The 21,004-nt window shown below is 38.2% G+C and overlaps 1 protein-coding gene across 1 annotated transcript in view; it reads right to left on the bottom strand.

Moving 5' to 3' along the window:
- Nucleotides 1–25: 25 nt before the first annotated feature.
- Nucleotides 26–21,004, bottom strand: part of GYS2 (glycogen synthase 2) — a 56,583-nt gene continuing 35,604 nt past the window's right edge. The window contains exons 10-16 of the mRNA XM_007194826.3: nt 19,991–20,069; nt 19,104–19,217; nt 8,822–8,948; nt 5,296–5,391; nt 4,238–4,401; nt 3,068–3,148; nt 26–992 (exon numbers count right to left, since the gene is read on the bottom strand). Coding sequence (XP_007194888.2) covers nt 771–992; nt 3,068–3,148; nt 4,238–4,401; nt 5,296–5,391; nt 8,822–8,948; nt 19,104–19,217; nt 19,991–20,069 — 883 coding nt within the window. The 3' untranslated portion in view covers nt 26–770. The remainder of the gene's footprint in view (nt 993–3,067; nt 3,149–4,237; nt 4,402–5,295; nt 5,392–8,821; nt 8,949–19,103; nt 19,218–19,990; nt 20,070–21,004) is intronic.

Here is a 21,004-nt window from a genome sequence, read left to right as displayed (position 1 = left end):
AGAATTTTAAACATGATCAATGCAGTTAAATCTTTAAATATTGATATATTTATTCATATGGATTTAACAATTTGTCACCTATGGAAGATTGACCAAGTTTTCAAAAAGGCTTTCCTTTTAAACAATAGAAAAAACTGTTACAGTCAGATGGTACAGTACAGATGGTAACATCTCCCAATCATTAATTTGAGAAGTGACCTTGTACATATGCATTAATATGTATCAACATCTGGATTTAGGATAGCCACTGTCCTATGGATTTTGATTGTCTGCAAAGCTAGGTATAAATTCATGGTTCTGTCTCATGTGAAAAATAAAAATAATCACTAAAGACCAAATTACTTGAAATATAAAGGTAGAACACATTCATAGCTAAGATCAGGATCCTTTGTGGGGGAAATGGCAGATTGGTTTAGCAGGTACAGAAGCTGTATAAACACTAAGCCAAGGATTATGGTGATGATAACTAAAAAATCAGCATTAGAAATGAAAATTCTTATTGCTTAAAATAACCATTTTAAAAACACTTCCAGTCTTCCTCCTTTAATTAACACTCTTCCTAGAGCCTGAACTGACTGGGGCAAAAGGAGTTGGATTTTATTATAAATTACAAAATTGCCATTCACTTAATCTCCTCCACTTTTTAGGCAGAGAATAAATCCCATTGTTATACTGAGAAGAAGAGAATGAAACCTGTGGCATTTTCATTTCTTTCAGTAATCATTCTTTCTATGTTCTCACTAAATTACCCTGTTCGACCAGAGTGGAATTCAGTTCTTGTATTCGCCGTGCAGCTTCTTCTTCCCGCGAGGAACATGATTCAGAGACAATGGTGACTTGATATTTAACCGATCCCTTTCAGCCTCCTCTTCTTCATCGTATCTTTCTTCCTCATTCTCATCCTCCACATCGCTGCTCTGAGGACTAGAGACCTGAGATCCCGAAGGAGAAGGTGGTACTGAGGAAGGCCTGGGATATTTAAACCCTTCTGTCTGCCAAAGACAAAAATAAGACACAAAACATTAGAATGACTTTTTGATTTTTCAGTGAGGTACACACTTGGCATGTGCATTTAATAAAAAACACAGTTGGATTTTTTGGTCTGTTCAGGGGCTATTAACTTTGATTTATTTTGATTCTGGTCCAACCAAGCTCAAGAGAGACTCCTTAAATAAATAGCTTTCTTTTATCAAGCACTGAAATGTGCCAGGGGCTATATACCTGTGATCTTATTTAATCTCTGACCAATTTGTTCTTTCCACTGACAGAAGAAAATTGAGGGTCCAAGAGGCCAATGATTTGCCCAAGGTCATACTGCATGTAAGTGGTAGAGCAAAGAGTGGTTCCAGGGCTGTGATCATCCCAGAGCCTTTAATATCAACTGCCATGACACACTGTTGAGATTATCAGTCTCTATGTCATCCTTCAGATGTGCTCAATCAAATTCCAGAACATGAGCAGCCTGGATATTCCATGGACAACACCCACTAGAAAGATTCCTGGAAGTCAGGCCACTTCACTGACCTTAAAATTCCACCAGTTCCTTTTACTTCAGTTAATGAGCAAACATCACTAGGTTTTAATCAATTGCCCTTCTACCTAAGATGCAATGAGATAATTCATTTGATAAACACACACTAAGCACCACCTACGGGGCAGGAGGAAACAAAGATGAAAAACATGATCCCTGCTCTCTAGGAGTGCAGATGCTTCATCAATCAGGAAGACAAATGTATAAAATTGTTACAGCACTTATCACTCTGAATTTCAACTATTTTTAGACATTATTATATCATATATGTACAGTCATTTCAACGCTCAGTTACTTTACCTGAAAGCAATACCAAACAAAAAAAGAGCTGAGTCCTACACTTAGGGAGCATAGGAGCTCAATACTTATTATTTGAATTAGTTGAATAAATGAATGAATATAGCTGAATTATCATCAAGGGCAGTGACCACCTCTAAATAAGCTAAGCAAGTCACTCTGTTAGAATCATGGACATGGGAAGTGGAATTTGTATACTGAGGGATTTACAAAACTCTTTCACTTTCTCTATGAGCAAATTTTACCTTGGGTTAACTTTCTAGATCTGGTCCCCAGACACCAAATAGAGGTGGAATATAAGGTATTAGGCAAAATTGTTTATAGTGAAAGTGACTCCTGATTGGAAAATGACATCTGCTTTTGGAGGATCTATAAATACTTGATGAAGGTCTCTAGTATTTGGAAATCCTTGAATTTGATGATTCTTGTAATTGCTCACATTCCTTGTGGAGACCATAGAAGCTTATCTGTGAGGATTTACATGAGATGTTGGGTCCTGTGGGGTATGGAACTACTAAGCTAAAATGGATCTCATAGTCAATGATATGGGTTTCATCTTTTGCACCTAAGTTTTCACCTGGTGGGTAGGGAACAGAGAAGCTTAGCTCTTGGACCGCTGTGTAGACTGCTGTAAGGACTAATTCCACTGAAGAGAAATGCCTGATACTGCCCTACTTCAAGCTGTGTTTCCTTCTAAGCGAATGTGATGACAAGTAATCTGCTCTAGCCTCAAAAATATAAATGTCTAAGGGAATATTAGAGGAAGATGCCCTGGTGGGCACTGCTGAATTTCCATGCATAAATGCTCATCTAGTCCAATTTCTCCTGTGGTGCTCGAATTCACTATTACTCTTGCCAAGTCATCACCCTACATTTAAACGTCTCCTTGGATAGCAAATTCACTTCCAATGAAAGCAGGCCAGTTTCTTTTTGACAACCCTCAAAAGAATGGATGTCTAAGAGAGGTTTCAGGCACTAAGGCAAGGAGAGTTTTCATATGAAAGTGCTTCTCCAGTGACATGAATTAGCTGACTGCTCAGCCTGTGTATAAGCTAACTCTGAACTGAGGGCTTAGAGTTGGTCTGATTTGTCAGTTTCTCTATTTGCTTTGTAGCAACACTATGAAAAAGTACAATAGTTTGTGAATTTAGCTACTTCCAAATAAAAGGTATTGTTAGGACTTACCATACATAGGACATTTAGCTTTCAAAACAAATAAACAATACATAAAATATTTACCATTGGTGGCGATGTGGTTTCCGTGTGGAATTTATCTGGAAAAGCTCTGCTTAATGTCAGGTGCCTGGCATGCTGGTAATACTATGATAGAAAACCAATCCATGGGTTACAAAAGATGTATATTTATATATTTATATCTCAATAACCAAGTTGTTATATAAAATCTTATTCTCCTACTTATAAATATATTTATATATTTTTTTAAAGTGGCAGATTTTATTCATCCTAAGTTTAAGAATCAGAAAAAATATGACAATTTATAGTTTTATCATTTTTCAAGGAATAAGTAAAGAAATACTATCAAAAATTGGAGAGGAAGGACATACTGGCTTTACTGAACTCTGAATTGAGCACTAAGGCAACTGAAAACACTGGTTTTACTCTATAGAGAAGCAGTGTGGCATGGAGAAAAAGATGGGGCCTGAATAATCAGACACACTGGCTTTAAATCCTGCTTCCGACCTTACGTAAGAAACATAGCTTCTAAGGGGCTTATCATCTTGCTTTCATTATAAAATGAAGACAGCAAAATTAATCTTCCTGGGTGGAAATGAGCGTGACTACTGGCATTAGTGTGTGTAGATACACAGCTGGTGGCCGTATCTGTCATTTGTCAGCCAGAGTTGAGCAGTATCTAAGCAGATACATCATGTGAAGGCAACGTCAATTTAGTTTTTATTAAATCATCCACTGCTAAGATATATGAACGTCTGAGTATTTATAAACTAATGGCAGGATTGAAAGGAGGTATTTCCTGTACCTGTCATTTTGAGAAACAAGATTATTTCCACTCCCCACTGTAGTTGAGGAATGTGATCATATTATCTCTTAGTGTGAAACAAAATAGGGACTTTTCTCTTGATTTCCTCATCTTCATGAAACCTGTAAAGCATCAAGTTAAGCCCTGGTGATAGAATAATTAGTAAGATCATGGCTAGATGCTGCTGGACTGGCTGTTCTGGTCTCAAACTAAATATGAAAAATTGGGGTTGGGACTTTGCGAATTCATATCAAGCTCAAAGGTACTCATATTAAGTACGTGAAAACATCACTGAGATCTTAACAATGATGATACAGACTTGACCTTGCAGATTACAACTCGAATTAATTCTTTTATAGTCCAGTGGGATTTTTAAAGGGGTCCTCTGTGTGTATCATAAACTTGCTTACTCTGCCTAAGTATCTCCAATCCAGAAGGTCTGAAAGCCTCTCGGTTCGGTTCCTCTGAATAATCCTCTGGCGGCGTGACTGTTTGCAAAATCCATAGAGAAACTGAGTCAGCTGATTGCAAGAATCATCCAGTGAGCGGAATCGCCTGTCAACGATGTAAATACCTGAGGGGCACAAAAGCCAGAGCACAAGTCAAGATAAGGCTAACCTTAAAGCACTTCTACTCCTGTTCCTTAGGGTCTATCACGAACTGCGTGATTATCCACTCCCTGACTCCCCTACTGCCTCTACTTTATCTTTTCCCTTCTGAGACTATTTCTCCTGTGATTTCCTTCTAATGGCTCACAACTGTCACCAACCCACAGCCAACAAAGCAGATCTTGCTAAAGAAAATCTGGCAGTACAGGGATACCTCGGGTCAGTGATCGTCCTCAGGGCTGCTCACTAACCAGAATCTCCAGGGTGAGACCTGGGTCTCAGTGCTTTTTAGGTTCCCCAGTGTCCCCACCGTGCAGCCACGGGTGAGGACCAGAGCTGTCAGCCAAGGAAAGACAACAGTGACAATGCAATTCTAAAAGACCAGAGAATGGGCAATGTCCAGGCAGAGCATCAGCCCATTCTAACTTTTCTTGCTGCTAGGCAGCATGGACATATAGATGGTGATACCATCTGCCGTCTTAAATGTGAATTTTGATAACTTGGCATGGAACTTATAATTATGCTGATCAATACATGTACTCTAAAGCCATGGTTACTGTGATTATCACTTCTAGGTAATAGAGGACCAAATCAGTTCAGAAACATAAAAAGGTGAAAAGGCAATGTTTGTCCAAGTTTAACACTCCTTTTGTAGTTTGTCTTTTGAGCAATATGTTCAATATTAATATCATTCTAATCTTTTCTATGGACCATATAATGAAATCTATTTTTAATTAAACAAGAAGTATAAAAAGTTTAATCATCAGGATAGCATTAGAGTCGGGCTCTGTGAAGACCCCGTGCTTTGTTTGGTTCGAGGTCCCTTCTCCCGCAGTTGGGTTCATGATGAAAAGCCTCACCGTATGCAGTGGGATCAGCCACATGCTCCTGCATGAAACAGCCAAAGCCGGAGAGGTTGGTGGTCACGCTGGGGATACCCATCACAGTGCATTCGGCTGCCAGGGGAAAGAGACAAAGGTTTGGCTTCAAACCAGCAACAATAGCCTCTTACACACGCAGAGAAGGAAAAGCCCCAGTCCACCTAGTAATAGCAACATTTATTTTATGCCAGGCACGGTACTAAGCTCCTTACATGCATGAACTAATTTAATCTTCTCAACCACCCTATGAAGTGAGGCTACTGTTATCCCCATCTTACAGATGAAGACACTGAGGCACAGAGAGGTTAAATAGCTTCCCCAACTTCACCAAGCCAGGCAACATGGTAGACCTGGGATTTGAAGCCAGGTGCCCAGCTCCAGAGCCCTTGCTCAGAACTGCTACCCTACACTGCCTCTCTCATTCCAGCTGGCTTTGTTTTTTGCTCTGTTCTAAGCTTGTGTCACTAAGTATTTGGCAAGTTTATGGGGTAAGTAAATATGTTTTGGAAAGAACCATCTCCTCCAATCATATTCACGTCTCTTGCCACCAATCCCTTCCACTTTCTTGGGTGCTCAGCGAACCCATGGTTTCTTTCAATCCTCTACCACCTTTTAGTCAAAACCTTTTTTTTTTAGACAATATCAGATGTGTCTTAAGACATGTTAACACACTCAAGGATGTTTGAATTGTTAACATGAAATTTATATTTTATTATGGAATTTCTCTTGGTTGGCTAGTGGGGATGGGTGGATAAAAAGAGATTTCCTCTTGACCCATGTTCTCCTGTTCTGCAAGTATTTCCTCTTGGTTTAGCTCTAGAGAACAGTGGTTTCCAAATTTGGGTGAAGATGGTAGAGGAGAGGAAGGTGGGACGGGGATTATTGACCCATTTGAGAATCAGATGAAAACTCTGGAACTCCTCCCCAGAAAAATTTTGCCTACAATTCTGTGGAACTTCACAGGTCCTTATTTTTATTAAATACTCATTGACACCCATATAATAAAATGCCAGGGACCCATGTAAGCTCAGTATATGTTCATTGAGTGAATTTAATGAAGTCAGTGTTTATCTTCACTGGGTTCTCTCAAAACACAAAACACAGATTTTAACACTTTCTGGAGAGTTAGTACAACATAAAACAACTATGTAAAAAAAGTTAGAGAGGTATCTAATATGCTAATGCCAAATGTATACCACCAGAGGTTTTGCTGTTTCTATAAATAAGGAGGAGCCAACTTCTTTTGGTTAATTTATTATTTATTTATTTTGGCCACACCATGTGGCTTGTGGGATTTTAGTTCCCCAACCAGGGATCAAACCTGGGCCCTCGGCAGTGAGAGCGTGGAGCCCTAACCACTGGACCACCAGGGAATTCCCCTTGGGTTAATTTAAAACAGAGAATGACTCGTTCACTATAGGGTACATATTTCTCACACCCCTTTTTCCATCTACTTATTTTTTACAACACATTTGCTGGCCTTTATCTTAACACACTAAATATATTTCCTCTATCATTTCATGTTAAGTTTAACTTTGTCCTATAAAATGATATTCTGGCAGAAAGGCTGCTGTAAGTTAGATAACATTCTCTTTACCCAATATAAATGACTTCCCACATTCCCTTGGTGACTCATGCTTTGGTTTTGTACTTCTTTGCTCTCAATATTTCCAATTGTAAATTATGTTACTTCCTAGAAATAATAGGAATAAGAGTCTATAACAAAGTTTTAAGTTCATCAAGTGAATTGTTTTAATGTATCTCAAAAGATAGATACTCTATTATCAGCAATTTAAGATAACTATGCGGGCATTTCATAGGTAAGAAGACACTGCCTTCACAAAAGTGGAATTTGTGCCGAGAACAATTTTTAGAACTACAAGAGACGTAGCTGGAGGAGTTAGATCAGTAACTTCTCTGTCATGTTTCAAGAATGGATAATTCTTTTTCAATCTTCCCCCAAAAGTTCTAATGGTTTTACAGCTGCTGGCAAATTATTCTTGGTGGAGCCTAGAACAATAGAATAGGACCTATGTCAAAAGATGAAGAGCCTTCATGTCACTCCTATTGTAAAGATAATAGTATCCTATTTATACAGAATTTTAAATTCTATACTAAAATTCTGGGATCAAAATGTAAAGATTAGAAAAAAATCTTCATAATTCAGTCTATGACCTCTCTAACCCTGACTGCTGCTGCCCTTTACTTGGCGTATAATGACATTGAGATGCAAAAGGCAAAATGTATTCATTATAAATAAAAATGTTTTCTGAGCCTTTTCTTTTACAATTATAAATGGAATTATATCTATACTAGGAGGAAAATCGCTGTTTACCAAGAAGATGGAAAAGCCATCATTGTCTTCTTTGCATTGGCATATATTTAAAGTACTTGTTTCTTTTTTAATTAGGCATTTCAGTACCAGTACAAATTGATGTCTCTTAATACTAATGGCAACCATGCCAGTAGGGGCCAGAAAAGAAAAATAGATAGTGGATCTGAGAATCCACCATCCGAACAGAAAGGGAGGCAGGTGGAGGGTCTGAATTGAACTATGTCATTGGGCATAATACCTACCACTGAACCGGCATTCTATGTTAAAAGTACCTCATTTTTTTTTTTTTTAATTTTATTTATTTATTTATTTATTTATTTTTGGCTGTGCTGGGTCTTCGGTTCGTGCGAGGGCTTTCCCTAGTTGCGGCAAGCGGGGGCCACTCCTCATCGCGGTGCGGGGACCGCTCTTCATCGCGGTGCGCGGGCCTTTCACCATCGCGGCCCCTCCCGTTGCGGGGCACAGGCTCCAGACGCGCAGGCTCAGCAGCTGTGGCTCACGGGCCCAGCTGCTCCGTGGCATGTGGGATCTTCCCAGACCAGGGCTCGAACCCGTGTCTCCTGCATTAGCAGGCAGATTCTCAACCACTGCGCCACCAGGGAAGCCCAAAAGTACCTCATTTTTGAAAGACAAGGGTGTGAAGATGACTTCTCACTGTACATCTTTTTATACTATTTGTGTCTTCAACCATATGAATGTGTTATCTAATTAAAAGATACATATATCCTTTCATTTAAAAAAAGAATTCTGAAATAAATTTTAGAGCAATTTTAGAAACAAAAATTGTTTCTCATATTAACCTCCTTGCAGTTAATTTCTCCTTCATATTAATGGATAGGACTGGTGAAGATATAATCTTTATAAAACATTCTTTTTCTTTGGAATGCAATGAGGCAACAATTCAGATACCCCCTAAAATATGCCCAACCACAATCTCCTATACTTACATAAAAGATTATGTATTATGTCCTTATTCTTAGGTCAGGAGCTACAAAACATAAAATGGACCCCTGGGATAGATCCAACCATTTCTACTAAGGTTTTGGTTTTGTAGTTTTAAATGACATATCATTTAGAAATGACATATCAACTTAGAATATTACATGCATGTGCATAAAATAATCTACTAATAAAATCTAAAACACTTCACAATCTAAACATGTCACATACCTGGAGTATAACCCCAGGGTTCATAGTATGATGGAAATACTCCAAGATGACAACCTCGGACAAACTCTTCATAATCCATGGGTAACAAGGGGCTGGTAGAGGATAGGAACTCTGGGTGCAAAATCACCTGAAAAAGAAAAATTCTAATGAGAAAAAAGAGAAAAGAAAGAAGAAATTAAAGCAAAAAAATCTCCTACAGTTTTGTTATTTCAATACTGTAGAATCCTTGTGTTCTAGATTCTGGGGAAAGAAAGAGAGAGATAAGAAAAAAGAAAGAGGAAAATGTCCGGGTGGTTTTTTTTCTCCTCTCTCCATTCTCTGTAAATATCTATTCTGAGTACTAACTTTTCCTCAGGTTCCCAGGCCTAGATTAGAGGATAGGGAGTTATTGTATCCATTGTTGTTCTCATGCTAAACTCCTCCAACCCAGACTTTACTGACAATAAAGATTTTACTTGGTTCTCTGACTGCTGGTCCTTGTCTTGTTTCTCAACTTATTCCCACCTTGAGCAGGAAAAAGGGGAGCTACCCTTATATGCCCCAGGCATGAGTTAGCCAAGTGAAATGGAACTAAGGGCCAATTGCAAGCTACCAATGTGATGTCACTGAACTGGAGATGGGAAGAGCAGCAGTACCTCCTTACAGAATATCTCCACCATGTGAGTACAATAGTCATAAATAACCTCAAGAGCATAGGTAATAGGAAAATGCAGTAAACAACTAGGATGCAATGAGTTTTGAGCATTACCTTTCTTTTTAGCATAATTGATTTTTTTTAAGTTTATGTAATTTAATTTTACACAATGGTTGTGTTTAACACTGGCCTACAGCATTTCTGAAAATTCAGCAATTGGCTCTCGTGCACCGGTATGAGTCCTTTCTTGGACTGCACAGCCTATAATCTTCTGCAAAGGCGGAGACCAGAGATAGCCAGCTATACTTGGAAAGTTGTGAATAGAATAGCTACTTAACTAGTCACCTAGATGAATGAGTTCTATTTCTCCTATTTATTAAAATGATGAATTATAAATTATAATATAATTATAATGTATAAATTATATTATTATCCCAGTACTTTAAAATCTGATTTTAAAAATTTATTAGAAATTATTTTTAATAACTTACTTAGCTATGGGGGGAGGCTGACAGATAACATATAACTGGTTTGGTGAGAACTTTCATAAAATGGGGAAATAGGAGAATTATATATATGTTTATGTATAAATTATATATTTTAAAAATTATATTAGGGCTTCCCTGGTGGCGCAGCGGTTGGGAGTCCGCCTGCCAATGCAGGGGACACGGGTTCGTGCCCCGGTCCGGGAGGATCCCGCATGCCGCGGAACGGCTGGGCCCGTGAGCCACAACTACTGAGCCTGCGCGTCTGGAGCCTGTGCTTCGCGGCGAGAGGGGCCGCGATGATGAGAGGCCCGCGCACCGCGATGAAGAGTGGCCCCCACTTGCCGCAATTGGAGAAAGCCCTCGCGCAGAAACGAAGACCCAACACAGACATAAATAAATAAAATTAAAAAAAAAAAATTATATTAAAATTTAATTTTATATGAATTATATATATAATTATATATAAATACATGTATATATGTATATATATATAATTTGAAAAAATCCCAAATTTACAGAAAAGTTACAAGTACGATGTGAAGATAATTAATATTTTTTCAAGAACCATTTGTGTATAAATTGCTGACTCGATGCCCATCATCCACAAATACTTAACATGTATTTTCTACAAACAAGAACATTTCCCCTTAAAAAACTAAAAATAGAGTTACTATATGATCATGCAATTCCACTCCTGGGCATATATCTGGAGAAAACTCTAATTTGAAAAGATAATTTGAAAAGCACCCCAATGTTCATTGCAGCACTATTTACAATAGACAAGACATGGAAGCAACCTAAATGTCCATCAACAGATGAATGGATAAAGAAGATATATATATATATATACACACACACACATACCATATATATATTAATATATATATGTACATACACACTCACATATAATGGAATATTACTCAGCCATAAAAAAAGAATGAAATAATGCCATTTGCAGCAACATGAATGGACCTAGAGATTATCATATTAAGTGAAGTAAATCTGATAAAGACAAACATGATATCACTTATGTGTAGAATCTAAAAAAATGATACAAATGACCTTATTTACAAAATAGAAATAGACTCATAGACATAGAAAGCAAACTTATGGTTACCAAAGGGGATAGTGGTGTGGGGAAGAATGATAAATTAGGAGTTTGGGATTAACATATACACACTACTATATAGAAAACAGATAAACAACAAGGACCTACTGTATAGCACAGGGAACTAGACTCAATATCTTATAATAACCTATAATGGAAAAGAATCCAAAAAGAATATATATATATATATATATATATATATATATATATATATATGTATATATATATATATATATATATAACTGAATCACTTTGTTATACAGATGAAACTAACACAACATTGTAAATTAACTATACTTCAATTAAAAAAAGAACATTCTCTTACATAACCACACTATAAGCATCAAAATCAGAAAATTAACATTGATACATCACTACCATCTAATCCTTAAATCCCATTCAACTTTCTCCAGTGGTTCAAATACTGTCCTTTAAACCAAAGGACCCAGTTCACAGTCACATGTCACATTTAGTTGTCACTTCTCCCTAGTCTCCTTTAGTTTGGAAGAGTTCGAGGACTTTCTTGGGCTTTCATGACCTTAACAGTTTTGAAGACTACAGTCTAGTTATTTTGAAATTTGATCTTCAGTTTGGGCTTATCCTATGCTTCCTCATGGTTAGAGTAAGTTATGCATCTTTGGTAGATATAGCACAGAGGTGATACTCTGTTCTCCTCACTGCATTTCATCAGGTGGCAAGGGATTTATACTTTATTCATTACTTCTGATGTTTACTTTGATCTCTTGATTAAAGTCATGTCTTTTTGGCTTCTCCACTGTAAAATCTTCTTCTGTTTCTCCTTTGTAATTAGTAAGTATTTGGGGGGAGTTATTTTGAAACTATATAAATATCCCATTCCTCAATAAACTTATACTTGTATTGGATTCATGGTTCCTTGTGTTATTCAATGTATTCTAATTCATTGCTATCTTTATTTATTTTGATACTTAAATTGTGCCTGATTTGGCCAGTGGGAGCCCCTTCAAACTCGTTTCTGTAAACTTTTGACAGATCTCCATCATTCTTTGAGCATTTCTTTGATTTTTTGACACAAGAAGAAGTTCTAGGCTCATCTTTTACTTTTCCTGCCACAGCCCTAGAAGTAACAATTTCTTCAGTGAGTCCTGGTTCCTTTTAGTATAGAATGATATAAAGACCTGGGTTAGATGTGCTCATTGTTATTGGGGTGTTACAGGCCCTCTCAGCAGTCAGAGAGACACAACATACAACATGTACACACACACACACACACACATACATCTATACTTAGTTTCATTATCTTTAATTTAACACTTATTGGGTCAATCCCTGCTATGATCTGAATGTTGTGTTCCCTCCAAAATTCATATACTGAAATCCTAAACCCCCAAAGACAGATGGTACTTGAAGGTGGGGCTTTCAAGAGGTACTTAGGTCATGAGGATGGAGCTCTCATGAATGGGATTAGTGCTCTTATGAAAGAGGCTCCAGGAAATTCCCTGGCCCCTTCAACCATGTGAGGACATAGTGAGAAGCTGCCATCTATGAACCAGGAAGAGGGCCCTCACCAGAGCATGACCAGGCTGGCAACTTGATCTTGGACTTCCCAGCCCCTAGAACTGTGAGAAATAAATGTCTGTTGTTTAGAAGACACCCAGTCTGTGGTATTTTGCTACAGCAGCCTGAACAGACTCAGACAATCCCCCTCCACTTAACTAGTCTCTCCACGGCCTCTCCCTCACTCCACTCTGGCTCTGACACCTGCTGTGAGTGTCTCTCCCCACTGCGTGGACCTTCCCCACCTTGCCTGGGCTCTGACTCCTTCCTATGGACTACCCCAGCATGCCCCCCCTTCCAGTGTAGACGCCTACCTTGTGCTGCCCCACCTAATGGCTTTAGAACTGAACTGTTTGGGAAGGAGAAAGAGAAAGAGGGAGAGGAAAAGGAAGAGGAAAAAGAAACTTTTTTTTTAACAACAACAAAAGTATTAGACAACAACAGTTGTCTAATACTTTATATAAGTCACTTTCATGCATATTACCTGATTTAATCTTAGCAACATTGTGTGATGAGGACTGTAGACATTCTCATTGTCCTAATTTTAGAAATAAGGAAGCTAAGACTTTAGAAGCATTGGTTATATCTCAGCAGATCCATAAATAGCAGACATGTTAAACTCAAGAAGGAATAAAAATGGTAAAAATGTCCAAAACCAGTACCTACAAATGATGGTTTATTCAATCACAAGAATCACAAATTGGCGAAGCAAAAATGGATAAAATATTTTCCTCCACAAAACATAATTTTAATTCCTATTACATATAAAATATTGCACTAGGAAAAGAGACCAAAGACATAGACAGTTGACTGAGTCTGGGCAACCATCAAGTCAGAAGCCCATTGTACTCTGTTGGTAAATATAAGCAAAGGAGGATTTAAAAGGCATTGTGCCTACTTTGGCATTTCCAAACTTAGGAAAATCTGTACTCTCCAAAGTCCATTTTGGAACATGAAAACATCATGGCTCATTCGTTTTGTTCCCAGCCAAAGAGAATGACGGCACGACTAAAATAAGAAAACAGTTGCCCTGGGTCCTAGAACAGCCAATGGCAGAAGCTCAGGGCAGAGGAAAGGATATCAGAGGTCAGCCCAAGGTTACAGGGAGGATTAAATGAGATTCTGTATGCAAAGCCCCCCAGCAGTCCCTGGTTCCCAGCAGTCCCTGGATCAGTGGGGATAAAACAAATAAACAAAAACTTGTCGGACTGTATTCATCCTGGGAGGGAAGTAAGGCCCCAGGAAGTTAGTTTACTTTCACAGCATGGCAGCACAGGGTCCAGACCTGAAATCTGCCATCTAGACTTTTCTCACTATAGCTTGCCACTGAGGCAGGATGGATGATAAATTCAAGTTTAAAATAATCTGTAACGCTTCCTGAATCAAATGGTCACATTCATATAAAAAACTTGTCAATCCAGTCGGAAAGTTAAGAACCACTCTATAGCCATCTACAAATATGCAGATGATCAAATAGGTACTTATATTAGCACAGGCCCTGAATTACTGTCAAGCTTTTAAAGGATGCTATTAATAAAATGAAATACCTAATTCTGAATTGACCAAAGTCTATGTCAGTGCTTTTGAGTGTATATTGTTAGAAAGGGGCTATTCTTTTATTTCTTTTGTGTGTGTTTGCTTTATGATATTAATCAGTGAATATCTGAAAATGCTCATGAGTTTAACTGCGTAAACACAATTTGTACGAAAGGGGCTATTCTTTTATTTCTTTTGCGTGTGTTTGCTTTATGATATTAATCAGGGAATATCTGAAAATGTTCCTGAGTTTAACTGCATAAACACAATTTGTATGAAAGGGGCTATTCTTTTATTTCTTTTGTGTGTGTTTGCTTTATGATATTAATCAGTGAATATCCGAAAATGCTCCTGAGTTTAACTGCATAAACACAATTTGTATGAGACCAGCTTGCTTCTCCATTCACTCTACATAAGTCATGGACTTTTTTATATTTCTGTGCCTTTTCATCTACTTCTTTGGCCTGGTGAGCCCGCCCCTCTGTTATTTGCTGATGAACTTGTGCTCATCTATCAAGATGCGGCTAACGTATCATCTCTTTTATAAAACATTTTATCAAATCCTGCAGGTACAGATCAATCCTCTGTCTTCTACGCTAATCAAACTCCATTCACACTTCTAAAAATATATGGAGTATGTTGTGCCAGGGACTGGCCTAGTACTAATTAAAAAAAGCTAACATTTATTATGCATTTACTCTGTGCCAAGGACTGTGTTAAACATGGTACCTATGGTTTATTTAATCCTCCCAACAATTCTATGAGTGGGGCTATATGATCACCGCTTTACAGATGAGAAGGCTGAGGTACAGGTAGATTAAGTAAACTTACACATTGAATAAGTGTCCGAGATTTAAAGCCAGGCAGTGTGAGTACAGTCGTGAAGGACTTCACATACCTTTAGAGATGTGTGTGGCAGCCCTGAACTTGCCACTGGGATTTCCTTCAAGAGATCCTGGCCTGGGGATCTTGACTGACGGCCCTAAGTGCCTCACCTGTGCATCCATCACAGTGGCTTACAGAGACCAAGAGGGATGGGTACTAGCGCCAACCCATTTCTGCCCACTGGGTGATTCCTGTAATGGGCAACTTTTGCTTGGGGAATCCCCATCCCTATTAATGGAAATCCCTATTAAAACCATTGCATTGAATTGTTCATAGAGTAAGGCACCCATCTGCCTGCCAACCTGAAACTTCTGGTAGGTGGAAAGGACACATGAAGATGAAACACGAAGAAAAGGTTGTTCAATAAAGGAAAATGTATGTAAGAACACTAAGATACTTAAAATAAGTCAACAGTAAACCAAAACACACACACACCCAAATAAGAATCTTTAGTATTAAGAAAGGAGGCACTGTAACGACTTCCCTGGCGGTCCAGTGGTTAAGACTTCGCCTTCCAATGCAGGCGGTGCAGGTTCAATCCCTGGTCAGGGGGAGCTACGATCCCACATGCCTCATGGCCAAAAAACCAAAACATAAAAAACAGAAGCAACATTGTAACAAATTCAATAAAGACTTTAAAAATGACCCACAGCAAAAAACAAAATCTTAAAAAAAAAGAAAGGAAATACTGTCTAATAATTCTGAAATTGTGTTAGCTGTAGTTTGAGTGTACTCTTGAAAACTGTTTTTGTTTGTTTTTGTGGGTGCATAAGCACGCACGTGTGGGGTGTATGTGTGTGTGTGTTTCCTTCCGTTAGCTAACAAGCCATATTGGGTGGTTTGGGACCATTGCTTTTCCCCTTTATGAGTCACTATATATAGTGTGGTTATGTGTGTACATTTTTTGTGTAGTTGCTAATTTTTATGAATTCTAATGTTTGTTAATCACAGTTGACTTTTCTTTCTGCAAAAAAAAAAAAAAGATAATAAGGCTGAGACTTTTTAAAAACTGGGCTGCCATCTAAGGCTCTTCCTAGCTCATCCTTCCTTTTTGCTCTCTCTTCATTGTGTCTGGCTGCACCTCCCTGCCTGCTCTTGCTTTCAACCTCTTTACCTTTCACAGGCATTTCTGCCAATAAGTGTTTTCATATCTATTCCTGTCTTGGTGTCTGCTTCTCAGAGGAAAAAATCTTAGAAAATAGGTGAGACATGATCACTGCCTCAAAGAACCCACAGTCTCTGGCAAAATGGACACATAAATTAAAATATATAGAATTCAATGTGATAATTCCTATAATTGCAGAAGATAGAAAGTGTCTTGAGAATACAGGTAAGGCAACGATTGTTCTGTCTCGAGTAGACAAATGTATATTGAGGAAAAGTGACAAATGTATATTGAGGAAAAGTGTAAGGAAGAGAGGACTTTTAGGTTGGATCCCAAAAGAATTGTTAAAATAACAGAGATAAGGTTATTTCAGAAGGAGAAAATAATATCAGCAAGTACACAGAGGTATGAAAGTGTTTAATATGTTTAGGAAATAAGTTACTCGTCCATTCCTGGGAAATTGCCTCACTGTTATCACACTTTTTTAAACATCAATCTGTATTTATTGTACATTATAAGTGCCAGGCACAGACAGATCGACAGAGGAAGGTTCACAAATTTAGATATGGATGTGACATGAAAGGTTCTGAGAAAAACAGAAATCGACAGGGAAATAAGAGGCTTTCTTGTTCCCACTATTTTCTTTCCAAGAGACAAAAAATTGAGAAGGACCAGTCTGGGGTAAACTACATGAGAATGAAGCCAAGTAAGTGTTGACACACTCTGTGGATCCAATCCTGCTGAAAAACATAAAGGGTGGTGCATCCTTAGCAGATACAGTCCTGCATTTCCAGGGGAAAATGTGCAGCCTGACTATTATAGGTGCACTAGGTGTTGAAAATTTGGAAATTCACAAACACAAATGAGAAACAAAAATCACCCATAATTCTATGGCACAGGGCAGTATACACAATATGTGGGCAGGTGGGTGTGTAGAATATGTTTGAAATAAAGGGTTAACACAATATGGAACATTTTATAAACAGCTTGTATCACTTAATGCTGTATTATGAGCTCTTCCTACTATTATGAAAATTTCTCCTGCCTTGATTTCTGAGATATTTTTCCCTTTCTTTCTTTTCCTGAACTTTCATTTTTTAATCCCCTCTTAACTCTTTTTTAAAAAATTTATTTATTTTTTATTTATTTTTGGCTGCGTTGGGTCTTCGTTGCTGCATGCGGACTTTCTCTAGTTGCAGCGAGCGGGAGCTACTCTTCATTGCGGTGCACAGGCTTCTTCTTGTGGTAGCTTCTCTTGTTGTGGAGCACGGGCCCTAGGCGCACAGGCTTCAGTAGTTGTGGCTCGCGGGTTCTAGAGAGCAGGCTCAGTAGTTGTGGCTTAGTTGCCCCGCAGCATGTGGGATCGAACTCGTGTCCCCTGCATTGGCAGGTGGATTCTTAACAACTGCACTACCAGGGAAGTCCCCCCTCTTAACTCTTGAGGTTTCCTTGGCTCAACACTTTCCTTCATTCATTCCACCTGGTCTTCCAGCATGGCAGGGTCGTCATTCCTTGGTCTCCACTACTGCCCACACGCCAATAGCTCCCCTCACAACTGTCCTTTTAAACCCCAGACCTATGATTTCCAAGTACGTATTAAGCATCTCAACTTGAATATCTCATACGTAACTCAATCTATCAAAAACTGAACTCCATTCGTGACATGACCCTCAAACCAACTTCATTTGAAGCCTTTCCTTAGTTTTTAGAAAGTACGGGTTACATACTGAAGTCTTGCCTTCTCCCTCTTTCTCACTCTCAGTGTCCACTGGTCACTGAAGTATTGTCCGTTCTGCAGGCAACCATTTCTCCCATTATTCCATTTTCTCCAGCACTTCTGATAAGGCCTTTGGAAGAGGCCCTCAGCATCCCTCACCTGTACTGTTGCAGTAGGTCCTTAATTTGTCTCCATTATATCCACTCATACCTACATTAACGAGTGAGTGTGGGATGAGAAATACATTTAAGAATAGACTATATTTTCCCAAGAAACTTTGCAGAGAAGAGTAGAAAAACATTTAGAAACATCAAGAGGAGACAGGGTTAAGGTAAAGTTTGTTCTTTCATGTGGAAAAATTTAAGAAATATTTGTAGACAGCAAGGGAAGGAGCTAGTAAGCCTACAATATGAAGAAGGGTAAACAGGGCACATTTCCTAAGAATGTGGGAGGAAATAAGATCCCAGAAAAACCCTTAGAATCTGAAGGAAAAGAAGTAAGAATGGCTCAAAATCTGTATTCGAGGCCAGTATGAAGGGACTCATAAGATCTGCTAAAGGTGAAAGAAAGAAGGGACAGTGAGACCTTTCCCTTCGAAAAGATTGGTAAAAGCTTGTGACAACTTGATCTTGAATGCTGGTGAATAGAAGTGAGTAAGGATAAGCAGTTATCTGTTGACACGTTCACCCTTGTCTCCCATGCCTAGCACCATGCCTAGAACATGACATGCCTTCAGTAAACATCACAGAGATTAAGCTCCACGGTGGCAGAAACCAAGTCTTATTCATGTACCTAACCCTGTCCCTTATCATCATAGAAACCCAAGAGTCAAAAGAATGAATTGGTCAGTAGAAAATTACATAAAACCATCATTAAGCACATTCTCTGAAACTGGAAGCTCCTCATACTCTGCTTTTAAGTTGAACTTTATCAAGAAGAAACAAAGACAGTTCATGTTAGTCTCAGAGATTCATTAATTAAAGCAATTCTTAGACTATATGTGTTTCATTAAAAATGAGACCATTTCCTGATGCTTACTGACAGTATTGTACAATGAAAATGAAAGCTAAATTACAACTCAAAGCCATAAATAGTCTTCTATTTTTAAGAATGATACCAAAATAGTCATTCTTTAATTGCTCAAGACAGGAAACAAAATATTATTTACAATATTTCTGATAGACGTTACAACCAAAATGGGATGCTTTTAATAAATTCTCAAAAATCTATTCTGTATGATTTTGAAGTGCCCCACGTAAACAATTAGTTGTACCTTGACTCTGTCTGTGCGGCTGTTGAAAAGCCCGATCCTTCTAATGGTGCTGAGGATGGGATCTGTGGAGTCATCAATCATGTTGTGAGTCGTCACGGGGGGCAAAGATCGCCGCTGAAGGAACAGAGAGAAGAAAATGTCAGTTTGTGAAAAGAATTAACAAGTGTGACTAATTTCAACACTAAGTCATTGGCGACATGATATCCAACCTTTATGCCTTCTGGTCTGAGATGCCACTAAGGTCTTTCATGCCACTAAGAGGAGGATAACAGGGTAAAGAACTTCCTTCCCATACTGTGAATATACAGTACTTGTGTTTTTCACCTGCAGCCACTCTATGAAAAGCCTAGACTTCTTGAGCGCTCCTGGGACTTCTTTGGAGTAAGTGTCCTGGAAGCTTGACTCCAGGTGAGCTACTCTGCCGGTTCCCACTAGGGGGCAGTCCTCTGATACCTCGCTGTTATTGACAAGATTCCCGTACAAGCCTAACACACTTATCTTTCCTTTTTTATAATAATTCCACTCGACTGAGAAACATTCACCTTTTCTCTATAGTGACTCCGCATTCTATGCTTTTGGAAAACTTTAGGAGGTATTTTTAGTGTCATTGCAATATACATCGTTTTTCAATTGGACGTATTGGTTCCAAATGAATTTTTAAAATAGATACAAAGACAAGTTCCGTGAGATTTTTTTTAAAGGAGTCCTGAAAATACACTGAAGAAAGAGAACTTACAAAGGCGTCATTTAGGTAAATACCTAAGAATGACTTTTCTAGCTCTCAGGTTTAAAAATTTCCCAAATCAGCCCACTCCAATGCATTAAGATATGGATCTAAATGGACTTTAACAACTATGGGAAGTGATGGGCACTTTTTCCTTTATTACCTGAGTTGAAAAGATGGCTCTTTTCATAACTGTCAGATCGTCTCGATCCAAAATATTGTTCATGTCAGGAATTTCTCCTCTGTGGGGAAAACAGTTTTAATAATAAAAATAAAAACAGCTGGAACTAATTGAGTGCTTCCTATGTGTTAGACACCGTTTCAAGCAATTTAAAAATAAATGTAAAGCAAACAAATGTTCCTGATGAAGCTCACAAGTTCCTAAAGTTTGAGGAAGTTTGATAAAAGAACACCTTTGCTGGCATAAAAGAAAATTGAAATTAATTTTTAAAGCGTTCATGTTGATGATCCAGAGGACATTCTGATTGTATTTTGCCCACCCCTAAGTACTGTGTTCTACAGTGGCCATAACTTGTCCACCTATAAGTTGATATTTTTACCGGTAACAAGAAATGATGCCACCATGCATCAGGAGACAACACAGCTTTCTCTTCATATTGTAACAAAATCCATATATTTTGTACATATTATTATTTTATAATACATTTTAATTTGATTTTTTATTTCGATTTTATTTTACTTATACATTTTATATATTTTATTTATTATTTATTTAAATACTATATATTACTTATTAAGTAAATGTGTTAACATTAATTAATGTTAATTAATAAATATATGTTAATCTAATATATAAGTAAATATAGGTTTAATATACATGAAGTCAATATATATTTTGACTTAAAATATCATGAAGGACTTCCCTGGTGGCTCTGTGTTTAAGAATCCACCTGCAAATGCAGGGGACACGGGTTCGAGCCCTGGTCTGGGAAGATCCCACATGCCGCGGAGCAACTAAGCCCGTGCGCCACAACTACTGAAGCCCAGGCGCCTAGAGCCCGAGCTCCGCAACAAGAGAAGCCACCGCAATGAGAAGCCCACACACCACAACAAAGAGTAGCCCCTGCTCGCTGCAACTAGAGAAATGCCTGGCTCAGCAAAGAAGACCCAATGCAGCCAAACATAAATAAATAAATTATAAAAAAAAAAACCTCAT

Source organism: Balaenoptera acutorostrata, chromosome 11, assembly GCF_949987535.1.
Source record: "Balaenoptera acutorostrata chromosome 11, mBalAcu1.1, whole genome shotgun sequence".
Lineage (NCBI taxonomy): Eukaryota > Metazoa > Chordata > Mammalia > Artiodactyla > Balaenopteridae > Balaenoptera > Balaenoptera acutorostrata.
The sequence above is the reverse complement of the archived record's forward strand: the minus strand, read 5'-3'. Positions and strand labels throughout refer to the sequence as shown.